This window comes from Epinephelus fuscoguttatus, linkage group LG16 (assembly GCF_011397635.1).
Source record: "Epinephelus fuscoguttatus linkage group LG16, E.fuscoguttatus.final_Chr_v1".
Classification (NCBI taxonomy): Eukaryota; Metazoa; Chordata; class Actinopteri; order Perciformes; family Serranidae; genus Epinephelus; species Epinephelus fuscoguttatus.
Window position 1 is genome coordinate 33,742,080 of NC_064767.1, and position 24,663 is coordinate 33,766,742.

Consider the following 24,663-nt stretch of genomic DNA (forward strand, 5'->3'; position numbering starts at 1 on the left):
AAAAAAGAAACACTGTCAGCAGTTAAATGACCCCTATGACTGAAATATTATCTTATATGACATTATCACTGATATATTGATGTGCACGTTGCAGTTTATTGTTGTAGCTGGTCCACATTGAGCTAGCTTTAACTATTTCACATACAGTTCTGTAGTTCAGTCCAGTGGTTTCAATCCCAGGCTCCTCTAAAGTGTCACAAGATAAATCTGCAGGCCGTGGAATGATTAATGTTTCAAGTGAAAGTTTCAAGTTATCAGAAATCTGAACCGCTGAACCGCGGCAGGAATTTTAGAACTCAGGCTCCCTCCAACAATCTCATTAAGTATGCATAAAAAGAAAGAAAGAAAGAAAGAAAGAAAGAAGGAAAGAAAAAGCAAGTAAAACTGAAGACATGGAACCTAAAATATTTCAGAAGTTAGGGCTACAATACAACATATATAAATTATAAAGTTAAAATCTATATGGAAAGAGAAAAAAACATGAACTTCTGCTGCACCATTCTTTTTCTGACTTCTCTAATCTTTGCTTTTTTGTCAAACATTGAAATTTCAGCTCTTTTGGCCTTAAATAGTAATTTAAATGAGACAATATGAGAAGTTAAGAGGGGAAGTCACTCTTGGATGGAACTGCTAACAACTCATACATTTGAGATGTATGAAAAGGCCCCAACCAGACACTGTTTTCTGTAAAGGTTACAAGCCCCAAAAAATGAGTTGCTGGTTTAATCTTTCATAAACATCTCATAGGTTTCTTGATGTAAAATCTTAGTATGAAAAGTAACTTATAGCTACAACTGTCAAATGAAACATAGTAGAGTAGAAGTACAAGGCACCATAAAATGCAAATCTCAAATAAACCTACAAATACTAAGGCAAATACTAAGAATTAAACTAAGGCCAATTTAATGATGCAATAAGAATGTTAATGGATTACTGTTAAAACAAGATTTTACGTCAGAGCCAGTTCAGATTAAGAACTTTCATCAGACACTAATACAGTGTTTAATTTTACATAAATATGTAGTAAAACTGCATCATATTCTGTGATCAGTGATCAATAATTGTGACTGGACCAGATCTCACTTGTAATAAACGGTTTATATTATATCTATACTTTTTGTGATGTTTCACTGGTTTCCTTTCATTTCAAAGATGTGATGACACCTCATTGCTGAACTAATGTTACTGAAGTGAAAATTATAAACAGAGTAAATACGCACAGCGACAGGCCAGTTCGCTGCCTAACTTTCCACAGTATTTTCATGGAAAGTCCCAGTTTGGAATAACAATAGAAAGGAAAATGAATTGTTCATTTGCAGGATTTTTTCAGACAAAACGATTAAAGAAGTAACCCACAGTGATTCTAAAGAATCAGGCACAAGTTTCAGACCCAACCTGGGCCACACAGCCTTGTGGGAAATCCCCATTTCTTTTTTAACAACTATTTCATTAGACTGCCCTACCAATGTAATTTAATGAATGCGTTTACACATTGCTTTAATTGACATATTTTTAGAATGAGTATCAAGACAACTATTCATATATTTCTTCTGATCAGTTAAAACCATAATACTGTAAATGAACACATAGTTTGGACAGTCCACAGGAGAACCTCCTGTTTCCTCTAGTTCCCGAAGTGACATTGTAATCTAACGGAGGGGTGTGAGGGGAGCAGGAGGGGCGGGTACCGTAACCTCCTCCTGTCCCGGTGTCACGTGATACAGCTCTGGTCCTGATGCTGCTGTTACCGGGACTGTGCATGTATAGGGAGTGATTAATGCCACACAGTAATGGGATGAGGAGAAGTAAGGGTTCTGTCAGCATCACCGTGGACTGTAAAATAAATGGTTTCTACAATTATCCGTGCCCTCAGAGGTTGCTGTTGTGTTCATAATGTATCATAAATAAATCTAAAATGTGTTGTCAATGTTTGTTTTTTCAAAGTTGCCATGAAATGCAGTTGGGACTCTAACATTACTTTTATATTTACATGCAAACATTTCATCAAATGTGCAAAACATCTAAAGTTCAAATCCACATATATCAGGTCAAGGGCATAACTGGTCGGGGAAGGGGGGGATACAATAAAACAGGAGTTCTGGGAGTTCTCCCCCAGAAGTGGCAAAAAATTGTAGTTTGAACCCCATTTCTTGCATTTCTGCATAGATTTAGGGACTACGGTAACCAAAACAAAATCCAGGAAATAGCCAAATTAAATTGGTTGTCATGCTAAATTCTGCCAGGAAAATACTAAATACGCAAAAGATGCTACTCCTCTGTGGTTGTTTTTTTGTTTTGAGTATATCAAAGCAAAAAAATCAGCAGGTCAATTTACATTCTTAGCCAGAATCTGACAGCTGAGAAAAGAGTAGTATGATGTAGCATGATGTTTGTATGTTGATGCATGATGTTTGTTGTTTGAAAAATTCAAAGTTTTTGAAAGTGGGGGAACACAAACAGGAATTTGAAAAGAGTTTGATCTCAAACTCACACCAAACTGTAAAACTAGGCACTGCTGATTAAATATAAACCAAGATTCTATTGATGTGTTGCCTATTTCTCCCCTAAAATGTTTTCAGAAACGTAGTTTACCGTACGGTTTACCTGTATTACGAGAGTTCAAGAACAGGAAGTGGGCGCCATACTGTTTCCTTTTTTTGTTGAAATGGAGGCTGAAAATACTGAGCTCAAATGGTAAAACTAGGCAGTGCTGATCAAATATGAACCAAGGTCCTGTTACTGGGTTGCCCATTTCTTGCTTCGATGTTGTTTATTACCAGCCAGCCACCATATTGTTCTTGGATTAGGCAATTCTCATTACTTCATGTTCCAGTGAGGCACAGTGCATTTAGCTGTAGGTGTCCTACCTCTTGAGCAAAAGCAAATGCTACAGTCCTTTTCTTCTCGTTTCTCCGGTCATATAGCACCAAAGTCAAAAGTATTTGCACCTTTCTAATGCATAGAGAGGCCAGTTTTATGAAAAGACTAAAGGCCTCTTTCGGGCAGTTACGTATATATTTATTCTTTTTAGCTACTTGACCACTGATATAAGCAACCACTGCCGACTGACATTTTATGTTTAAATGAACAAATCATGATATTTCTAGCAATCACTGAGACAATTAATAGCCCTGCTTATTCAGTTCAGAATTCATGGCTTGTAGCTTTAAGACCTCCTCCTGCTGCGTTGAGGCACTAATCACCCCTCATACAGTAACACGCATCATCGGTGCTGATCTGGAAATTCCCCCTTTTCTGCCATTTAAAAGCTCCACTCTGAGGGCAATGTGAGTCCAGCACTCTGCAAACCAAAATACCAGTTTGTGAGCAAAATGATGTAGTAGTTAGTGCAGCGGTAAGGACAATAGCAGAGAGCTGGTGTTGCATGTTTTTTAAATGGGAAATCTGTTGGGCAGCTGGCGTTTCAAGGAGCCGAGCACCGTTGAGGAATGCGACTCGACGTGGGGGTCGGACTCCGACAGCGACGAGCCGGCGGCTGAAGATGACAGCGGCATCTCGGACTCCGTCAGCCCGGCGGAGAGTGACCGGGCCCCCGGGGACCCCGAGGACACTTCCCCGCAGGTACAGTGAGGGTTTAATAGTATGCGTGTTATAACACAATGGGGGGCAGAACCGGGACACAGTGCTTTGACATGTGTGCCATCGGCAGCGCACGTTAATGACGAGGCCAGGACACAGAAAGGGCAACCGAGTAGCCCCGACTACCATTGCCGGTCCGGTCCTTACTGCTAAACCAAACTTCATTCAAAAATATGTCAATTTATGTAGCCTTGGTTATGTGGACAGATATCATCTCACATAGTGTGAACTTTACTAAGTCATCACTGTGGCACTTCTCTTGTTACTGTCACTTTCACCAAGATACACAAGTGATGGGTGTCAGAGAACCAACTGTTAAACTGATGTCACACTGACATGGAGTGAATTAAGTGAATTTTAAAAGTATGAAGTCTTATTTTGTATACTGTGTGATGCATATCAACGCGACTATGTGGTGTTGATATGCTTGCAAAGACTGCATTGTGCATGACTACATACTGTACACATACTTGTGTTCATACGTTTACACATACATAGTTAATTATCAGAGATAGTTGGTTATTCCCATTGTTGCTTTTCCTATTGAAGTTACACTGTCTGCCTGCTGGTTTACAAAGTAAAAAAAAATAGAGCCTTATGGTTATGGTCCCTGTGCCCTAAATTATCAGAATAGTTGACTGAGTGGTTATTATGAGACTGCTTCACAGTTTGAGAATATTTACACCAGTAGATTGTAACATGATTATTGGAGAAACTGTAATTCACTGAATCACTCTTTGTTACGTGTTAGTTAAATCAGACTTTAGATTCAATCACATTTTTTTTTTGCCATGATTACCTGTGGCACCACCCTGATATAATGCTGCCTTGAGAAAATAATTGAAGGTTGACATTACTGTCTTTAAGAGGCTGTGGTGCACTCATTTTGTAGCTGGCATGACGATAGTGGTATCCTCTGAAATTACTTGTAGAAGAACTCCCGCACACTGTCTAACTAGCAAAAATAATGATGTTAATGCTGTGACATTTCAGTAAGTAGACCTTCATCTGGCATTTTTGCTTCCTGTTGATGAATGTCTAGTTACTGAAACATAGCATCATTAAAATTTTGCAAGTTATTCTACAAGGTGTGTTCTGCTCATCCCTCTCCTATGCACCTGTTTGGAAATAGATGTGCAAAGTATTCCTTTGTTCTGATTTTCTGAAACTTGACAACCAAAGGCATCCATTGGTGCCAACCACATTATTGGCATAGGGTATATCGGGCATAGCAAATCTGTGAATCCTAAAATAACAAGGGAATGACCCGCCCTCTTCTCCCTATAACTGGCTAGTACTAGTTTCCTTCGTTGGTTGGATTGGTTAGGTTTAGGTAAGTGGAATGGGATTGGTTAGGGTTAGGTTAAGTATGTCGGGGTAGGCCAATCAGAGGCAGAGTAAGGTGGGCCATTCATTTGTTATCCAAGGATTCGCAAATTTGCTGTCAGGAGGGGAGCTAAATAACGCTCCAAAGTAAGACAAATTTTTGCAAGGGAGCACCTGCCATGGTCATTTTCAAAGGGGTTCCTTGACCTTAAGATATCTGAATAATAAATCAATCAATGATGGATCGCCTAACATATGTATATACAAATACATAACACTTTGAAACAGGATTGTTGTGGAACTAAAATGTTTGCTGTATCAGTTTTAGTCTATGCACATCAGATAATTAGCAATGTTAACTATAAAGTAAGAATTCAGTATATCAGCGTGTGAGTCGAATTCCTGAAATTCAGGTATGGCTTTTGATTTTGTTGTGCTAGCCCAAGAGTTTCAGTGGCACCATCTCGCCACCTTTGCTTAAAACTTGTGCGGGTGCCACTGATGATTGCAACCAGAAATGTCTGTGAAGTTAGGATGCAGTTTTCAGATTGTAATGTAATGTCAGGATCACAAGAGCCACAAATGTGGCTGTAAAAGGATGCACAAATTAGGATGCGTCACCTAGTACATAGTTTGAGGTTTTGGGTGATGTTTTTTAAACTTTATCATACCTGAGTTTTACTGTGGTTAACAGACTATCCAGTAGATGGTATGTGGTTAGATATAACAGGATGTATCAGGCTCAGTGTCACAGCATTTTGGACCAGTGGAAGATAGCATGACCCAGATTTTATTTGAGAATCAGATCTAGTTTCTAGCATCCTTTTGTAGTGATTGCATGGCAGCGCTGATGTGAATTGTCCTCCTTTGCTGGAAAGAAATGGATGATGACAGCCATCGACCTCAAAAGCAAAGTCAGTGCTTTTAATTCAGCTGAACGGTCGATGAGTGCTGTACTGCATCTGTTAAAACATGGGATGTTTTGGCTTCAGATCTGCATTTGAACCTATTCTTTCTTTCTCTCTCTTTTTCTTTCTTCCTTTCCTTTTAATTTCTCTCTGTCCATCTCTCTCTCAGCTGACTGAATCTCCAGAGTCTATTCCAAAGATGAAGAGGAGTTTCTATGCTGCCAGGGACCTCTACAAATACCGTCATAGCTACCCGGTACATGCACACACACTGAAACCGTTGATACTCACAACTGTAGATACACAGTGCACAGATGGCTTCTCTGTATTGTTGACACCCAGTGTGATCTCTTTGATCTGTGTTTTTGCAGAACTACAGAAAGTCCCGGCAACCCAATGAGTACCGTAACCTGCGCTTCTACCTGAACAAGATCCCTCTAGTACCTGATGGTGAGAGCTCTCTCTGTCACATACACACACACAGACACACACAGAGTTCATGTAGACCTCCAGCCACTGTGGAGAGAAGAAATGTTGGCTTTGGGCTTAGTGAGTTTTGTTTGGCTAAAGGTCATGTTTGACTGGGAAAGACCAGCAGATTAGTGGACTGATCCAATGTTTAGACACGCTTACACATGAACACGGAGTCACTCTCTCACACACACACACACACGCACACACACACACACACACACACACACACACACACACTAGAAATGTGTATGGCAGCTAATTAACCCCTGTCTTTTTTCAGGTATCTACATAGAAGAGATCCTGACTAAGTGGAGAGGCGACTATGACAAACTGGAGCACAATCACACCTACATTCAGTGGTGAGACATTTAATCTGTCTATTTCCATTTTCATCTGCCCTAAATGTGACAGTACCAACTCCTCAGAAGAGACTGGACTGTTAATTGCATGCTATAAGCCACAGTAACTGACATGTCAAAAGCTTGCTCTTTACTGTCGATTTGTGAAGTAAATGTCACCAGAAATGAAGTGAGGATTTAATCAGCTATACTTCCTGAATGTAAAATTGGAATGGATTTGAAACTGACTTTTGGCTTTAGTTGCTGTAGTTAAATATTGCAAAAAAGTTTTTTTACGTCGGGGAGGAGAAAAAGTTGGTATATAGATAAAAAATAAATACGACCAAGTGCAAAGGAAACTGACGAAGGAAGGACTAGGAGACTAAGGAGATAAATGATGACATCATTGCAAGCTCCCTCTGTCGTCACTGGATGGCTTTTAACACGCTTGTCCACACAGGGTTGTTACCAAAACTCTTTCAAGAACACATAGCTGTAATATTAATTCTACAGATTTCCATTTGTCCACATTTCATTGTCGATAGAAACGCATATACATTTGCATTATTTTTTTGCAGATTTTTGAAAATTTGTTAAAATTTTTGGAAACCCAGCTACAGTCTAGCCAGGGATGGTTAAAAGCACACCTGTTGTTCAGTTATAGCTACTGTAGCTAGCTGGTTAAACTAACCTTTGTTAAACTAAAACCCTGTCTCCGGCTGACTTTTTATGTATCCAGCTCGTTTAAAATGGGAACCTTGGGTTAAATGGTTAAATGTTTAACTGAACAAACAGAAATAAAGAAATAACGTTGTTGTTTTGCTTTATTGAGCTTGTTAGTTATAGTACTATAGACACAATGAGGAGAAATGTAATTCAAATGTAAGTAATTTAATTCTAGCATAACCCTTTGTGGCTAGCAGAGCAGTTTGTTTCACTTCTTATGTTATTTCAAGACATAAACTTTTAGAATGATGACTAACTGACATTTCTGCCAAACTTATCGCTATCTTGGGTCGTTAATTTTGGCTGAGGTTGCTGGAATTAAAACTTCCCCAAATCTAATGCAAAGCAGAACAGAGCTGTTGATATTTGCCTGAACTCTGAATCATCCAGGACCAGCTTCTACACAAGAAAGAAATACTACAGAGTGGATGTGCTGCTTGGACTGGGGCTTTTTACATGTAAATGTAACCTGTGACCTCACAAACTAATGTCCCGTAAAACTTCAGTTAAAAGCTTAGTCCCAGTTAAGCACACAGTCCCTTTTACTAGCAGCTACACATTCTGACACATAAATGCCTGTCTTAATTAGACGCCTGGTCTGGTTGCTAAGCAGTTAATTTTTTTAACTTTAGATGTATGTGTCCATTCCTCGATTACCCTGTAAGTTATTCATATTCCTGTAGTCCGTAAGGGTCCTTCGATCAAAATAATAAAAATCAATCTAAGTTGTGAGTATTGTTTTAACAGGATAAAGTGGTGTTGTGTCGGTATGCCGGGTGCCATAATCACTCGCTCTCTGATGTGCTGTCTGTCAGAGCTAGATCAATTGAATGATTCATAATTGATACGTTATTGAAAGCCTAATTTTTAAACAAGTAATATTCATACTGGTTTAAATAAACAATTTGATTGTTTTTCCCAATCTTTGTAGAGAAACAGTTTTGTGTGAAAGGAAATATAGGCCTGTCTCATATAGACGCCTGTCCCAAATACAGGCCCGTTGATTTCAGCGATTCAAGCAAATAATAGCCCGGGCTATTAATTGAAGTTTTAGAGTTATTAGTTAATGATGTGCTAACTCCTTGAAGTAATGCTACGTGACTACTGTAGGTAGTGGGCTGGTTAGCAGGACATGCTAATATTTGCAGATTACTGTACATGAGAGGACTGTTAAATTCACTCTTGCCATTTTTTGTTGTCTTCCCAAAACTGAAAAAAAAAGGCATCATTATATTCAAACTGTCTTTCTTACTACAGCCTCATGCACGTCATTCAATATGTCGAGAAATCCGAAGCCTGACAAGCCTACCAAGCCAAGGTGTTACAGTTGGTTAGCTATGATTGATGGGGCGGACTATTTTCATTTGATTATATGTTTTTGATTCCTTGTCCTTGTGGCAGGCTGTTTCCGTTAAGAGAACAAGGGCTCAACTTCTACGCACATGAACTGACTCAGGACGAGATCAAAGTAAGAAACATAAAGCACACATGGTGTGTGTGTGTATATATATCTGATTTGTTTGCACTTCCTCACTGCGCAAGTGTTTGCCGTGGTTGAGTAACAGAGTGCATCTTCCATTCAACCGGTAAATTAAAAACATTCCCATTAACACACAGGATGTTTTGACATTTAAAATGACAGAGTACTGTTAGCTGTTGCATATTCATCATTATGTTCCATGTATAAAGCAGTTACACAAGTCACTCAGATGGGACAATAAAGAACGTTTAAAAAAAAAAAAAAAAACTAAAAAAAAAAAATTAAGGGAAATACTCAGGTCTCTGTATAAATCTCACATCAGTTTGAACATTATTAATGTCAATGCTGAGAATGCTTATCCACTTGTATGTTTGTGTCCCAGGTGTATTTATTCAGCTGAAAGTTTTTCTGAAATTAATTAACATCCCTCTGTCAGTGAGTGCAGATGTGTCCCAGATGTGGTTTGGGTGATGTTGTACCTGTCTGCTGGTCTCTGATCTGCTGTGTTTAATCCTGTCAGGAATTCCAAAGTACTCGGGAAGCTAAGCGCAGATTCCTGGCAGCCTATTCCCTGATGTTGGACTTCTATGGCATCAAACTGCTGGATAAGAGTGGGAATGTTGCTCGGGCTCCCAACTGGCAGGAGCGCTTCCAGCACCTTAATGAGTATGTACACACACAAAGTTTGTGTCGACTTATGGCTCGGTTGCCGATTGCTGCAGGAACAGATGGTTAAGGGGTCATTTAAAGGGTGATTTTTTTCTCTCTCATCCTATTTTGATAGTTTCATGGCCTGAGAGTAGTAGTGTGGTTTCTTGCCAAAGAACCATGTGAATGTCACACACTGGAGTGTGCAATTTTAATACAAGCATGTTTTTCTCCTTGGTGATACTACCATACCCTCCTCAAGTCACAACCTACCTCTAAACCTTAGCGTCTGATGCTAATTGTTGCCATTATCCAAAGCTCATTAAAAACAACAAATTCTCCTCCATAAAGCAGCTGCTCAGTACAGTTGCATTCCCTTCTCTTGCTTTTAATATCCCATTGAATATACACAACAGCTTTTGCATGTGGTGCACTGTGGTTTCTTGATTGCTCTCAAGCCAAACAACCACCAGAAACAAACTATTCTTAATAATTAATGTCCTGTACTGTCAAAGACCTCGGAATGCAAGTGGATGTGAACACCATGAGTCATGCAGTGTTAATTTTAGCATCTGAGTTTGATTAAGTTTTTTTCCTGAAAACGTATATCTGTATATTCACAACAAATGTTAAACACAATTTGGTCTGATTTTTCTTTAGAGAAATATGAAAAAAGTTACATTTGTTTGAGTCCTTTAAAGGAACAGTCACACCAAAATCAAAAAATATTTCCTCATACCTCTTGTGCTGTTTATCAATCTAGATAGTTTTGATGTGAGTTGCTGAGTGTTGGGGTTATCGGCCATAGAGATGTCTGTCTTCTCTCCAATGTAATAGAACTAGATGGCACTCAGCTTGTGGTGCTCAAAGTGCCAATAAAAAAACATTAAAAAAAACTGAACAGCAATGTCTCTTTCCCGAAATCATGACCTGGTTACTCAAGATAATCCACTGTAGATTTCGTTGATGAAATTCACAATAGGGTCATAAAATATTAATGGATGAAGAAGTCACCCATCGGTTTGTGGACTTCTGTTTTGAATCCTCGAGTTTAGCATTTTGGCGTCTCCATCTTGGATTTTTGGAGCCAGAAGTGACCATACTCTGAACAGAGAGGGTGGAGCTGTGGAGGACCGAGGGTTACATGTGACACATAGACTGTGGTGACATCTCGTAGACAGCCTTGCAGTGGCCACGCCTTTATTTATGCATAACTTTAAGCCTTAATAAAATGTAAATGGGGGAGTTTTGTAAAATTCACCCCTGTACAGACCAAAACTATTTTTTTTGTACCAGGCTGTAAACATGTTTATTTCTGCTGTAAAGCTGGGCATTTTAACATGGGGATCTATAGGGATTGTCTCACTCTTGGAGCCAGCCTCAAGTGGCCATTAGAGGAACTGCAGTTTTCGGCACTTGTGTGTTGGCTTTATTTTTCAGCCACACAGATGGTGCTTGGTGGAGGATACTGTAGAGTTACTTTTGACTTAGTTTTAGTCATGTTTATGTTGTGAAATAAAGGGGATCATAGTATTTTTTGCCATAGTTTTCATTGATAAACTCACACTTGTGTCATTATACAGAACCATTCAGTATGAAGTAATATCTCATCTACTACTGATATAAGGTTGCATTTTTCCCAGGAGCATTTTGACTAGTTATAGTAAAAATTTTCACCTTTCTTTTAAGGTCCCAGCACAACTACCTGCGGATCACTCGCATCCTGAAGTCCCTGGGCGAGCTTGGCTATGAGGCCTTCAAGGCCCCTTTGGTTCATCTGTTCCTGGAGGAGTCGCTGTGCCACAACACCATTCCCAACATGCAGCACAGCGCCTTGGAGTACTACGTGTACACCATCCGCCTGCCAGCCACCCGCAGACGCCTGCTCCGCTACGCCCGCCAGCACTACAAGCCTGCCCACGCCTTCCTCTGGGGTCCACCACCTAAAAGGCGAGGTGGTGCTGGTGTCAGTGTCGGAGGCAGTGTAGGTGCTGGGAGTAGTGGGATCAGAGCACCTGCTCCAACACCAGAGCAACAGAGGAGGGGGGAGGAGAGCACCGCATCTGCCAGTAGTGGGATTATTGTGTCTTCCCATGATGCCATGACGTGCCAGGACCTGGCTGGAGGAGGGCTAAAGGACTGCGCAGGACTCAGCTCTGATATGGCAGGACTGGAGGGAGCGTTGATGATGGTGGGAGCTAGAGGAGAGAGGAACGAGTACACTGAGATTGTTCCTCTGTAGGGGAAAGGGTTTGACTGTTCTCTGGTTTTAACACCAGAAAACAAAACAGCTGTTTTTAAAATTAACCGGTTTAATTGTAACATTAAAAAAATCATTGTTTATGCCACAACTTTATTCTTAGCAGAGTTACTTGTGGACGCTGGAACTTAAGATCAAGACAGTAATAGTAAAACACATTTATAGAGTCTGACAAAAATGTCATTAATCAATTCAGTTTAAGGGCTTACCATAAACAACTATATTTCCTCGCTGATGAATCAGTGCAACTCTGTACTGAATATAGCGTGGGACTGAGATGGGAGGTCATATCCTGAGCCAAGCTGAACAAACTCGCCTTGGACCAAATCCCAAAACCGTCTAAAAACCAGTGGAGACCCAAACCCGTGTTACAAGGCATTTCCTCATCAGGGCTATGATAATGAGACAACTTAGACAGCCTTATTGAATGTTTAAGTCTGATATGTGGGTACTGATACTGAGGACCATGTTAGAACCAAAGTGCTGATTGGCCTGTTGGTCTTGTGATGGTTTTGGGAAACAAAGTCCTGTCTGTTCATCAAACTCTGTAGCTGGAGCTCCACTGAGCAACAAGCTGGACTGTGTTCACTTTGTACAGGTGCTGAAAAGTGGAAATTATAATGTGAAGAAGGAGATCAGGGAGAAATTACTATTATTTTTTTTTTACCCAGATCCTGTAAAAGGACATAATGAACACATAAGAGAGGAAGAGTGAAAAAGGCTCATGTGTCATAGCAATACTTTGAAAACATATTTTTGAGATTGATTTGAAATCTTCAGTCTGTTGTTGATAGTAACATGCACAAATTCAATATATATCTGCTTGGCTATTTTACTGCCCACAAGTTGAAGGTAGCCGCTCCCCCCGAAATATTGTACATAACGATAGATCAAAAATCAAGACTTATTAGTGACGTGATATCTAGAAGAAATAGTTAAGAATAGAGTGGCTTTTTAGTGACATCACTACTCTCCTGTAATCTATGACTGGCACCGTGGAGGGCCACTGGAAAGGCAGCTATGTGCAAATGATGGCTAAATATAGCATCTAACAATAGGTCAAGCTGCTGCTGCTGTTTCAAGGCAAAGGGAGCAGTGTCGATAGAAAGATGTGTTTCAAAATGTAGGTTACTCTGACTCAGTAAACGCTCTTTCTTCGCTCAGTTTTTAATAGATAAAAACATGTAATAACTCAAATGCAGTCCACAGAGCCTGACAGTAAGTCCACTGAAGAATTGACGTTCAGTGCATTCGCTATATCCACTATGGTTTTGAAATCTATGGAGCCCCTAAAATCCTGAGAGGTGATTTTTTTTTGTGCATACAAGAAAACTTGTTACTATAATATAATTAACTTGTGGGACTATGTAAATTTTCTAGTGTGCACAAGTTTTTTTCTTGTTCCCAGTGGATAAGTGAGTTACTCCCACAAGTTAACTATCTGGTGGAAACAAGTCAATTATTTCTTGGGAACAAGATATTTGACTTATTCCCACAAGTACATTATATTGTGCGCGCAAGTTACTACCTTGTAGGAACAAGATCATAACTTGTTCCCACAAGATATTAACTTGCTTCCACAAGAAGTCGTTGGAACAAGTCAAGTATCTTGTTCCCACAAGATTGTTGCCTTGTAAGAACAAGTCAATTATCTTGTGTGCACAAGTTATCTTCTTGTGGGAACAAGTTCTTTTCCTGTTCCCACAATATAATGGACTTATTACCACAAGTTAATTATCTGGTGGGAACAAGTCAATTATCTTTAGGGAACAAGATAATTGACTTGTTCCTATAAGTAAATTTTCTAGGAACAAGATAGTAACTTGTTCCCACAAGATAATTCATTATCTTGATATCTTGATCTGATTATCATCTTTCGGGATTTTACAGGCTGCATAGAATCCAAAATGCTTTCACACATTATGTTTCAGCAGTTTGCTAATTTCCTCCATTCTGTGTTACTGAAGTGAATGACACTTGTCTAGTTTATTGAGGCCAACAGGGCATACATTAGATCATATTGCATTTTACAGATGCATCACACTGGAGTCATGACACCGTGTGCTGCAGTTGTGAATACTGAATTCCAACAGATCATTACAGATTCGATATTTAATCTTTTCCATGTTCAAATTTTTAATTAAAGGTGACTGTGTCATAGCTAACACACTGACTGCTATTATTAGTAAAATGCTTTTTTCAGCTGCTGTTAGGCTACCAATAGCATAAAACCTCCAATATGGCCACCAGAGTGTGTTGTGTCACCTAAAAGCCCTCTATATTAACTAACCAAGGTGACTGGATGTGAACTGTGACTAATGTGATCAAACAGTTGATGTGTGGTGTGTTGCACTTTTTTGACAATCTGTGTCTTCCTGTTGAAAGCCTGTAGGTTTCTCCGAATCATTGATTTAGAAACAGATCTTCAGATATACAACAAATACAACAAACGGTCAGGAACTTCCAGCATCGTGAACGTGATTGATTGTTCTCATAGTGTCTAACCTTGCAATAATTTGACGGTAATCTCAACCAGGCTGCATGTAGTGGGCAGTGATACTGTTGATGTTATCCCTCTGAATCAGACAACTTGTACAACTGCAGCTGCTGATATTATTGTCAGAATTTTAAAATGTTAAAATTTGTTCGTTTACATACCAAAAAATGCCCCATACAATGTTATTTCCCCCGGAGCAGTACTCTGATAAGGGTGCAGGAGTCACTAGATTAGCACTAATAAGGCTACAGTAATTGAACTCTCCCCTGAAAGACTTTTAGCAGGTTTAGCAGCTGCTTAAGGAAGTGAAGCAGATTTTACACTCACCTCTGACATGCTGTTAACAAACATATCATCACCCTCATCATATCAGAGGTTGGCAGCATCACCTTGCTTGTGTTTCATTTTTTTATGAAAGGTCAATATTAGCCTGACACATCAGGAAGTGTGTATTGCTCTGTCCAGTCAGCCAATAGGAACTCGGCACAGGCCTACACAGACAAGTTAAGGCCGTTTTGTTTAATATTAGGTAACATTTCAAACACATTTAAGTTCCTCATTGCAATATATATTTGTGATAGAAAATAAAAAGCCATGTGAGGTGTGAGACAGCAGTGATCGGGAATTTAAACACTCCTTCCTGACTTCCTGTCAGCTGTTCTTCCTGTAGGATGAGGCGTTTTTATCATTAGCTGACAAGGCCTCTACATTGCTCCCCAGCCAAGTGTATCTGATATAATTGTAAAAATAACTTTTCAGGTGAATTGTGTGAAAAAATGGGCTCAAGTATCTGAATTTTTAGTGTGTGTACATATATGTGTGTGTGTGTGTGTGTGTGTGTGTGTGTGTGTGTGTGTGTGTGTGTCTGATATTAAGTGCCTTTTTTGTATTTTTTATGTTTATCTGTATGCTGTAAGGAGTGTCTTTCCCAACTGATTTCCTGAACATCCTCTTTTTTGTACAGCATTTTGATATTTACATTATTGTTTGCATTATAGTCACTTACAGAATGAGCATTAATGTACAGTAACAGCAGGAATAAGTCCCATAAGAGCTGGTGAAGAGGAGAGGTTCATTATATGTAATACTTGAAACTGTTTGTATCTGGCTTATTGATTAAAATGTGATTGTTCCCCAGATGAATATTCACTTTGCTTGCTGGACATAAAAGGGCCACAATAACTGGACATTTGCCCAAAAATGTGAAATTTGCCATTCCTAAATAAAAATGGGGATGTGGATTAAGAGTTTTTTTCATCTGGAAATATTTGAAGAACATGTCTGTAGCATTGCCCATTTTATTTTAATATTGGTTAGCATGCATCTGTCAGAATAAGAACTGTTCTGGAAGCAAGAATAATCGCATTGGTTGAGGTAAACCTCCATGGTTGGAGCCAAAGAGCCACAGTTTGTCTGCCAAGGCTGAACACCATTGAAAGAACTCACAGCAGAGGATTAGACAAGCAAAGCACACTTTCAAATACTTAATATAACTAAGATTATCTGCCTGACTTCTGAAACATCACTGACGTCAGAACCTCTAATCTGACTGGAACTAATACAGTATTAATAGGCACATCGATGCCATATACAACGCAAAACAAAGAAAAAGACTCCTTCGGAAAAAAGCAAATGACAGGTAAATGGTGTTATGTTAAGAAGCCTGACGAGAAAATAGAGAGTGCTATCTTATATTTCAAAACCATGCGCTGAATGGATAGCCACACTATCGAGAAACAAAAGAAAAGACTGACAGCCTCCTTTATACACTGATCTTTACAGTCAGAGAGCAACACAATGTGTGACTGAAACACTGAACAACAAGTCGACAATGAGAACATCAGTGGTAGGAAACCCCAGAAATCCCACTGCTGCACCCTAACAGCAGTGGACTTACATTTAGCCCTGACGTTGGACTGTTAGATATTACGTCCCTGACAAGCAAATCTACCTATTTCTGATTTATTTCTACCATACAGCAGCTCTGGATTGTAAAAATGTTGAAAATTGGAATTCACCAGAGGGAAGATGTATTCATACATTTATTTGACCATTTATCGTAAAACGTCAATTAAAGAGGCAACAGATAGCATCTTTTCCTAAATATATCATTATGAAAATAATGTGGGTTGCACAGTGTAGTGGCTACAGTGAAATCAGACTATCAGCGTTTACATAGGTTACTTAGTGGCTTTGCAATCTTTGTAATAAGCTTTTGTCACTGGGGGTGAAATTTTGCGGAAAAAATCAGCTTTACGGCAGGAAACGCGTCATGTATTGCGAAACTGGTCGGTCAGTCAATCAGGGACTGGAGCTGGCCCTTATGAGGAGTTGGACATGAGATAGTTGAGTCACGAGCACAACGGCAGACGGACAAAGTTTGGAGACAAGTGAAAAACGGCCTAGCAAAAGAAAACAAGCTCCTCTGTCTGAGGAGGCAAAGAAGAGCAAAAAGGAGAGTGATAAAAGAAGAGGAAAAACAAGAGTAAACCTCAGTCAGGCGTTCAAGAGATGGAGGGAGCTCCGTGACCAAAGAGTCTTCAAAACCGATGTCCAGCTAGCTTTCTTTCTAATGGATCAGTAAGTAACACGGCTAAATGTTAGCTAGATGAGAGAGGACTGTACTGTACTGGCAGCTAGTTCATTCCTAGCTGGCCAGCATTGCAAATTGCTGCAACCAGGGACCGGGTAGCGAGTGTTGGTTGGCTGACATCCTCGTTGCTATTCTATGGCATTCATTCGTGAGTAATCCATCCAAGAGTAATGTGTGTATAAGCTGTATGAAAGCTCTGTTATACATCATTTTAGTTTAACTTTTTACATCATTTTACATCATTTTCGTTTAACTTTTCATTTTTTTTCGCTGTTAAAACATTGGACTACCAACAAGTGCTTGGTCTTGTTGGAAAGCTGCGGAAGAGAGAGCAGATTTAAAATTTTGCAGTAGCATCGGCTGATGGAGATCGTGGCAAAGTTTCATTGGATAACTAGAACAGTGAATACCCGTAGTCAGCTGATAAGAGGAAGCAGTGGGGGTGGGATGGAGACAATTGTGAATGGATGAGCACAAAGAAAGTCTTCCTGATTAAACATATAAAATCCCAAATTTGAAAACTGTAATTATAAAACCATACACTGTAGATGCATTTGTAAATACAGTCTATGTACAAAACATGAAACAAATGTCACAATGTGAGTTTTCATGTTTTGCTTTCATCCACAGAGACTATGACTAAACGGGATCTCGTCTTGCCAAAATATATAGGCTATAGCAGAGCTTCTAAACTATGGAACAATCACCCATCTGAGATAAAAAAACAGTAAAATCTATCACACATTCAAACAAAAGCACAAGACCTGTTTTTTGGACAATCAGATATGTAAACATAAACAACACAGTGTTGCTCACCATCACCACAACATATTGTTATTTTTGGATAAATTGCTGCTAACTTGCTTTATGTCCTTGTCCACTGCCAGACAGCCAACTCTGCATGGATATGTATGTATGCTGTATCTATTTTATTAACAGCATAGCCAACTTTCTGTAGCATGGCTTGTGCGTCAGTGCATTGACTGTTGTGTTTTATCTATTTTGCTGCTCTGCATGTCTGAGTGTAATGCTAATCTGTGTGTTGGTGCTTGGTGTTTCTTGCATGTCTGTTTGTGCTATCATACAGTTTGGTGTTGTTGTGTCATTGTATTGTACTGGTGCTCTGCTGTCGCTTTCTGCTTTGCATAGTCTCTGTTCTATCTTGACAATTTCTTATTGATATAATCGTTCTATCTTTATGTCTCTGTGCTGTTTTTGTCCTGTTAATTGTCCTGTGATCTCACAGAAATATGTGAAATGACCATGACCTCTTAACACCGCTGTCCGTGGCAGCATGTAATGGGTTGAAATTACGTGCCGGTACCACGGAAACAATGCCAATGTAAAGTCGATTAGGATCCTTTCCCGTGGTGGACACACGGATTCCCTGATTCAATAATGTCACGTGAACCTCGTTTTCCTCAATGATATCTTTAACATTCCTGTATACACACAAAAACACGGAAGAGTGCTTGATAACTCAACAATATGAGAGGTTAATGTCAAGGCCATACAATAAAATAATGTGTTTTGCCAGCTTTTGATAACGTAGGGCTTTAAGAGCATTGTGCTGTGGGCGGATGGGACGTGTTCCACTACTGTTTTGTAGCTACTGTCTGCCGTGTGTGGGCTTCATTTCATTTCAGATTGCCGTTGGTCTGCTGTAACCGAATCCAAACGCCACTAATAAATAAATAAATAAGAAGAGAAAAATAAGGCTGAGCACGGAAGAACCAGAGAGGTAACACCATCACATGGAGGGAGGTGGCCACCGCGGCAACCCGGCCACCCTCCACTCCACCAGGGGAGAGTGGACCCCAAGCCAGCGCCACAGAACCAGATTTCAGTATAATTTTAATATTATTTTGCTTATTTCATTATTGTTATTATTGGTTTACTTTTTAGTAGTATTGTATTATCTGAGGATGACTCATTTTAGTAACTATCTACAGTAAAAAAGAAAAAAATGAGCAAAGAAACAAACAAAAATCATTTTATACACTGGGCCTTCAAAGTGCTCTCTGAAACTACACCTGGCATGGCTTGTGTCCAAAAAATGAAAAAGTCAAAACTTTGTTGTAGAGCTAAACCAAATACATCATTGGAAAGGTCTCAACCTGGAGAGTAACATATGTCAGTATGATGATTCTACATGGCTCCTGCTTTCAGCCATTCACCTTTGAACCTTGACCTCAGTGCATGTTTGAGGGCTTATAACTCAGCAACTAAAGGGGGTACAGACATGGGACCAACTGTTATAGAGAGCTCTTGACCTCAGCTATCATGTGAGTGTAGTCAACAACTGAGGGTGCTGTCAGATATAAAAAATTAAAGAAAGAAGAAATTAGATATTTAAAATCTGATTACACAAGTGTGTTTACCATCCCCTTAAAGCCCACAGTGTACTCTCAATTCAGTGTTTACAACTTCCAAATCTAGGAAAAACAGATTTTTTAAAAACTACAATTCAATGGGGTCGCGCCATGCAGCTTGATACATATCAGCAACATAGTTGTAGTTTTTCTGATTTGCAAAGTAGGGTTCTAAATAGGGCCATAAAAAGATATATCTACCCAATATATCTAATATCTAGTAAAGCTGAACTAATAATGACACTGCATCTAGATGAACTATGTTAAGAAAAAGTAAGGATGATGGTTAATTTCAGATAATTTAGCTAGTACTGTAGAAACGGTGTTTTTGGGACTGAATATTTGAATGAGCCTATATCACATATCTAGTACAGCCGAACTATCGTGTTATTATTAGTATTATTATTATTGGTGGGAAATTATAACAGAGGAATATATTTGCTGTTGTAATATCAAGAACACTTTCGTGTTTTTGTGTGTATACAGGACGTTGTTGAATCAGGGGATCCGTGTGTCCACCACGGGAGAGGATCCTAATTGACTTTACATTGGCATTGTTTCCGTGGTACCGGCACGTAATTTCAACCCATTACGTCCTGCCACCACAGAATGCGGTGTTAAGAGGTCGTGGTCATTTCACGTATTTCTGTGAGATCTGTGATTTACCACTCTGTAGAGGAGTGCGTGTTTGTCTTACATGAACAGAATTACTGATGTGGTGAAAGATAATTTATCATCATAAGGATTGTAAAAACTCATGCTTTGTTAAGCATGGATTTGTGTTATTGTCCTGGCCGGGTTAAAACTTATGGTGATGTCCCCAAGTTTACTCAATGTGGAAATAACAGTTAACTTTTTAACTAACTAGCTAACGCTGTCTGCTTATTAACTCCTTGATCATAACAGAATATAGTAACTTTCACAACTGCTCATTTTAGAAAGGACGAACATGTTCTTTGTTTAGATTAATAAACAGACAATGGATTATTGTTTGTTTCCAGCTGTCAGCAATCAGCCATAGGTAGCACCCAAGCTACATTAGCTACATCGCTAATGTTAGGGTGCCTTTCACTTCCCCTGCCTGAATGCAGATGGGAACTGATCAAACATTGTCCGTTTGATAATCTAACAAAAATATACATTTTCTTGTGATGTCCTTTCTAAAATGGGCAGCTGTGAAATTTAATATATTCCGTTATGATCAAGGAGTTAATAAGCACACAGCGTTAGCTAGCTAGTTGAAAAGGTGTCTAATATTACTTACACATAAAATTATATTTTATGGGGACGTTTCCACAAGGACAAGAAAACAAATCAATGCTTGACAATTTTACAGTTCCTTATGATGATGAATTATCTTTAATTACGTCAGTAATTCAGTTCATGTAAGACAAACACACACTCCTCTACTGAGCGTCCAGCAGCGATTAGAGCCTAAATATCAAGATTCTAATTAACTGGAGACAAAACTTTATTTTCTACTACACAGTGATCGTAACATATGTATGTGTATGTCTACGATCTTGCACAAACAAACCAACCCAGAGCAATTCCAAAGTTACAGTGGCTGGAAATCTTCATGTACCTTGTGAAAAAACCCAGCTATACAAAAGAATAACTCATAGCATACAAGACAGTTGTGAATTTTGCAGTCACGTCCCGGATGTTTAATACTGAGATCTGTCAAAGGATATTTTTTAAAAAATATAGTTAAACTATACAGGCGGCAAACTGCACTTCATGGCTCGGTTACTATAAACTTGTTTTCATTGTTTAATGTATTTTAGAACAGTGTAAATACTGCTGCCACTAGGTAGATGTAAAGATAGGCTGCCTTAATTTTATTTCATGCTGTAACTGTAGGGCTCTCTGAATTGCATATATTATGTAGATCTTTTGTTTACATCAAATCTAGCAACTGTCTTCATTTAGCTTCAAACAGCATCCTCAGCAATGGTTTTCTATTAAAATATAGGACATCTTATTCTGCATTCCTGTTCTGACATCCAACAGCACAATGAGACATTTTTTATTCGAGGTCTTTCAACTTTTCTGCCACCAGTATGCACACGCAACTGCTGTGACGTAACTATGACGTCCACTCAAAATTAGTCTATAGACCCCCATATTAAACAGCAGAAATAAACATGTTGACAGCCTTGTACAAAAAAAAATGGTTTGGTCTCTATTGCTAATTTCAATAATCATGAAAACTGTACAGGTGTATTTTTTTTTTTTATAACTCAAACATTTACATTTTATGAAGGCCCAAAGTTGCACATATTTAACAATGGGGCTGCTTGAGTGGCAGGCTGTTTGCAATGTGTTACCTCAGGGTTTCAGTCACAAACCAAAAGGTGACTTCACAGTAGCTATGTCTATTATTTATAAAGTCTATTAAGTAAAACACACTTGTTCCACTCAACTCCCCATCCATTCCCCCTGTTGGTAAGGGTTAGTAAAGGGAAAAAGTAGCCTACATAAGACATATAAATAAATAAAATTGCAAAAAACAAACTCATATATAAATACATAAATCAATAAAGAAAGGAAGAAATAGTGAAAAACAAATGAGGCTAAGTGCAATCCAAACAAACCTTTAAATTATATTTCTTTCATTTATGTAATTCATTTTTTTGTCTTGTTCTTTTCCACTGCTCGTGCTGAGTAAAGTGCGCTTGTTTTGTACATCACATGTGTGGTGTGCACTTGATTTTTGAGGGATCATTGATTACAAAACACAAAACAATGGCCCGGTTTATTTCTGGTGTTTCAGTGAACAGTTAAATATTATGCACTGTGTGCTATAACAGTGGAGTCATCAGCTTCTGTCTCATCACAGCAGTTTTACTTGGCAGCTTGCATCAATTATTATGACTGTTATTGGCATAATACATTGTTAATTTATCCTAACATCATATTTTCATATTAGAAATTTCAGTTGTGTACAAACAAGAGACAGATTAGCCTGTTGGCAGGCATAAAACAAAAACACACATTCATACATCACACTGTGACAAATAGATAGCTGACTAAAGGACAAACAGAGTAACTACAGCAGGGTTAAACCCAGAAAACGGCAGATCTTCTGCCTGTGGATACATTCACAAAAAGTATATTAAGGTGGTTTTCTTTAGTTAGAAAGCTTGACAGCAAACACATATATTTCAGATGTAGTTTTTAGGTATTGCTAGTCATTCATTACGTACACAGCTAGTCCTGAAGCTCCTTACAGTCGCTCATGTGACGCCTGTGCCTTCCAGAGCCAAGACAAGCAAGAAATACACTCTGATTCTCCTGTACAAAGGACACATGTGTTGCAGCAGATCTGCCAGCTGAATAAAAGGATTAAAGTTCTCAGTAGAGAGAGCTGGAGAGGCACTAAGAGCCATTAGCAAAGCGACTGAAGGACTCTTCAACGAGTGTTTTCTCCACAAAGAAGTTCGAAGATAATGAGAGGGATACGATTAGACAGCTTGCTGCTGTCAGGAGGGGACTTAAGCAGAAAGATGTGACGGTCTTCAAAGAACATCAGTTCTGTTGTAGAGCGACTCATCACTCCTACTGAATCTCTCTTGTTTTCCCCATCTGTGACAGCGTCGATCCTTTCACATGTCTTCGCTGCTGGTGATGAGCCTCCATGAGAAAACACTAGACGGCAGAGATGAAGTGTCAAGAGAGCAGCTCCACATGCTACCACACAAGATATGATGTACACATGATGCACTTTCAAAACGTTTTGAAAACCCAAAGTTTATTCTGCCTGTACAGCACAAGACAGCTACTTTAACAGAGAACACGCATGAAAAACATGCCTGCTCTAACATCTTTTTGTCAGGCCTGTGACTGTGATTAGTCTTGATGTAGCTCAGGTTGAACAGCTGGACAGATCTGGCTGTCTTCGTATCATTAATATGTTGAGATCAATGTGAAGGCTTGTGGCAGTATAAAAACCATAGCATACAGAGAAGCTATTCTTATAGTCCAATATCTCAATTTTAGCACATCTTGCTCTCAGTGACTGCTGATTGAGACCAGACCCCAAGTGCGCTGGGCTTTCAAGCTAACCTTCGTAGTGGCCAAACAGTGTAATTACATCTGTTACGTGATGCACTGTGGCCTAAAATAACTATCATGGTGAAAGAGACGTGTGTAAATCAGTGGATACATTTTTTTCAGGATTACAACCCCCGCAAAATGACTTATTTCACTGTCAGAATTTGATCTATTTGGCCCAGTAATATTTGGAAAGCCTACAAAGCCACACAGTTGAATTGTTTTATCCTAATTCAAGTTAGCGCTAAACCAGACGTAGGTAATGGCTGGCAGTTTTGCACTTGCTAAGCCCCCAGGAACACTGCTCAGTCTTGCAGCCAATTTTTCCTGGTGGCCACTCGTAGTATTGCAGCAAAAAAATTTCCCTGCAGCCCAAAAAGCATTTTCCCCAAAGGCCACCATTATAAAAGACACGACTGTTAAACTGTTGACAGGACACCTCAAACTGCAAACAAGGTCAATTATGACTCTTTCTATTATTCATTTTTGATCTATGGAGATTTTTTATTTGTAAAGGTTTCCTGGAGTTAAGGAAAAGTATTTAAAAATCTGTGATGTCATCACAATGTAAAGTCTATAAGCCAAGCGGTAACTTATGGGCAGGGCCAGTGGAAAAAACACTACTGTGCATATTCAATAGGCCACAAACTGTAAGTAATGAAGAATGAACAGGCGCCATCTTGGTATTAGGTATCTAGATATTATTATAAATCTATGGCGCTTGCTCTATGGGCCACACAGTGCGGAAGCAACGCTGATCATCTCAGTAATATTATACATGGCAGTAAAAAAAATTTTTAATCTCAAGTGCCACTGAGCAACTTTCACAGAAATAAATAGAGCCCCAACTGCAACACTGTATCCAGTCAACACAGTCTCACTCAGAAGTGATCGAAATCCAGTTCTTGGGCGGTGACTTCTGGCCTCAGATACCAACGGAAAAAACCGTCCTTTAACATCAGCATGACATTATAGTTTAATGGTGGCCAGCAGGTGGATGGGTGGGTCCAACAAAATTTCACCCGGGAGAGAGCGGTGTTCATGTCCCTTAGCCAAACCCTGTTCTGTTTTCCTAAACCTAACAATGTGTGTTTGTTGTTGAAGGAAAAAAAAAATCTCAATTCCCCATGTTGTACCAAGGCAGTGCTTTTATTTTGAAAGAGACTGTATGTAAATGGTAAATTTCCTGTGAAAATGAAAATGTATTTTGAGAGACCACAGTGTATGTAACAGGCATCTTAGAACATCAACAACCAACGCACCCAGGGTACCTTGCATGTCGTACCTGGACGTGGAAAGTCCGTGACCAAACATTGATATGCGACAAGCTGAGACTGAGAATGTGTTGATCCAGTTCTCTTTTACATCCATGAGTTAGACCAACT

The 24,663-nt window shown here is 39.2% G+C and overlaps 1 protein-coding gene across 1 annotated transcript; it reads left to right on the plus strand.

Moving 5' to 3' along the window:
* The first annotated feature begins 3,270 nt into the window (after positions 1-3,270).
* Positions 3,271-14,768, plus strand: ogfrl1 (opioid growth factor receptor-like 1). The gene is made up of 7 exons (XM_049600819.1): positions 3,271-3,582; positions 6,004-6,090; positions 6,206-6,284; positions 6,589-6,667; positions 8,774-8,840; positions 9,373-9,518; positions 11,190-14,768. The coding sequence occupies exons 1-7, from the start codon at positions 3,397-3,399 to the stop codon at positions 11,740-11,742; spliced, it is 1,197 nt and encodes a 398-aa protein (XP_049456776.1). The 5' UTR covers positions 3,271-3,396; the 3' UTR covers positions 11,743-14,768.
* Positions 14,769-24,663: the final 9,895 nt, after the last annotated feature.

Bases quoted from the DNA above. Each gene is read 5' to 3' on its own strand.
- ogfrl1 (XM_049600819.1), top strand. From the start codon at position 3,397: ATGGGAAATCTGTTGGGCAGCTGGCGTTTCAAGGAGCCGAGCACCGTT. The intron at 6,091-6,205 runs GTACATGCACAC...GTGTTTTTGCAG, and splicing joins AATACCGTCATAGCTACCCG to AACTACAGAAAGTCCCGGCA. The intron at 8,841-9,372 runs GTAAGAAACATA...TAATCCTGTCAG, and splicing joins TGACTCAGGACGAGATCAAA to GAATTCCAAAGTACTCGGGA.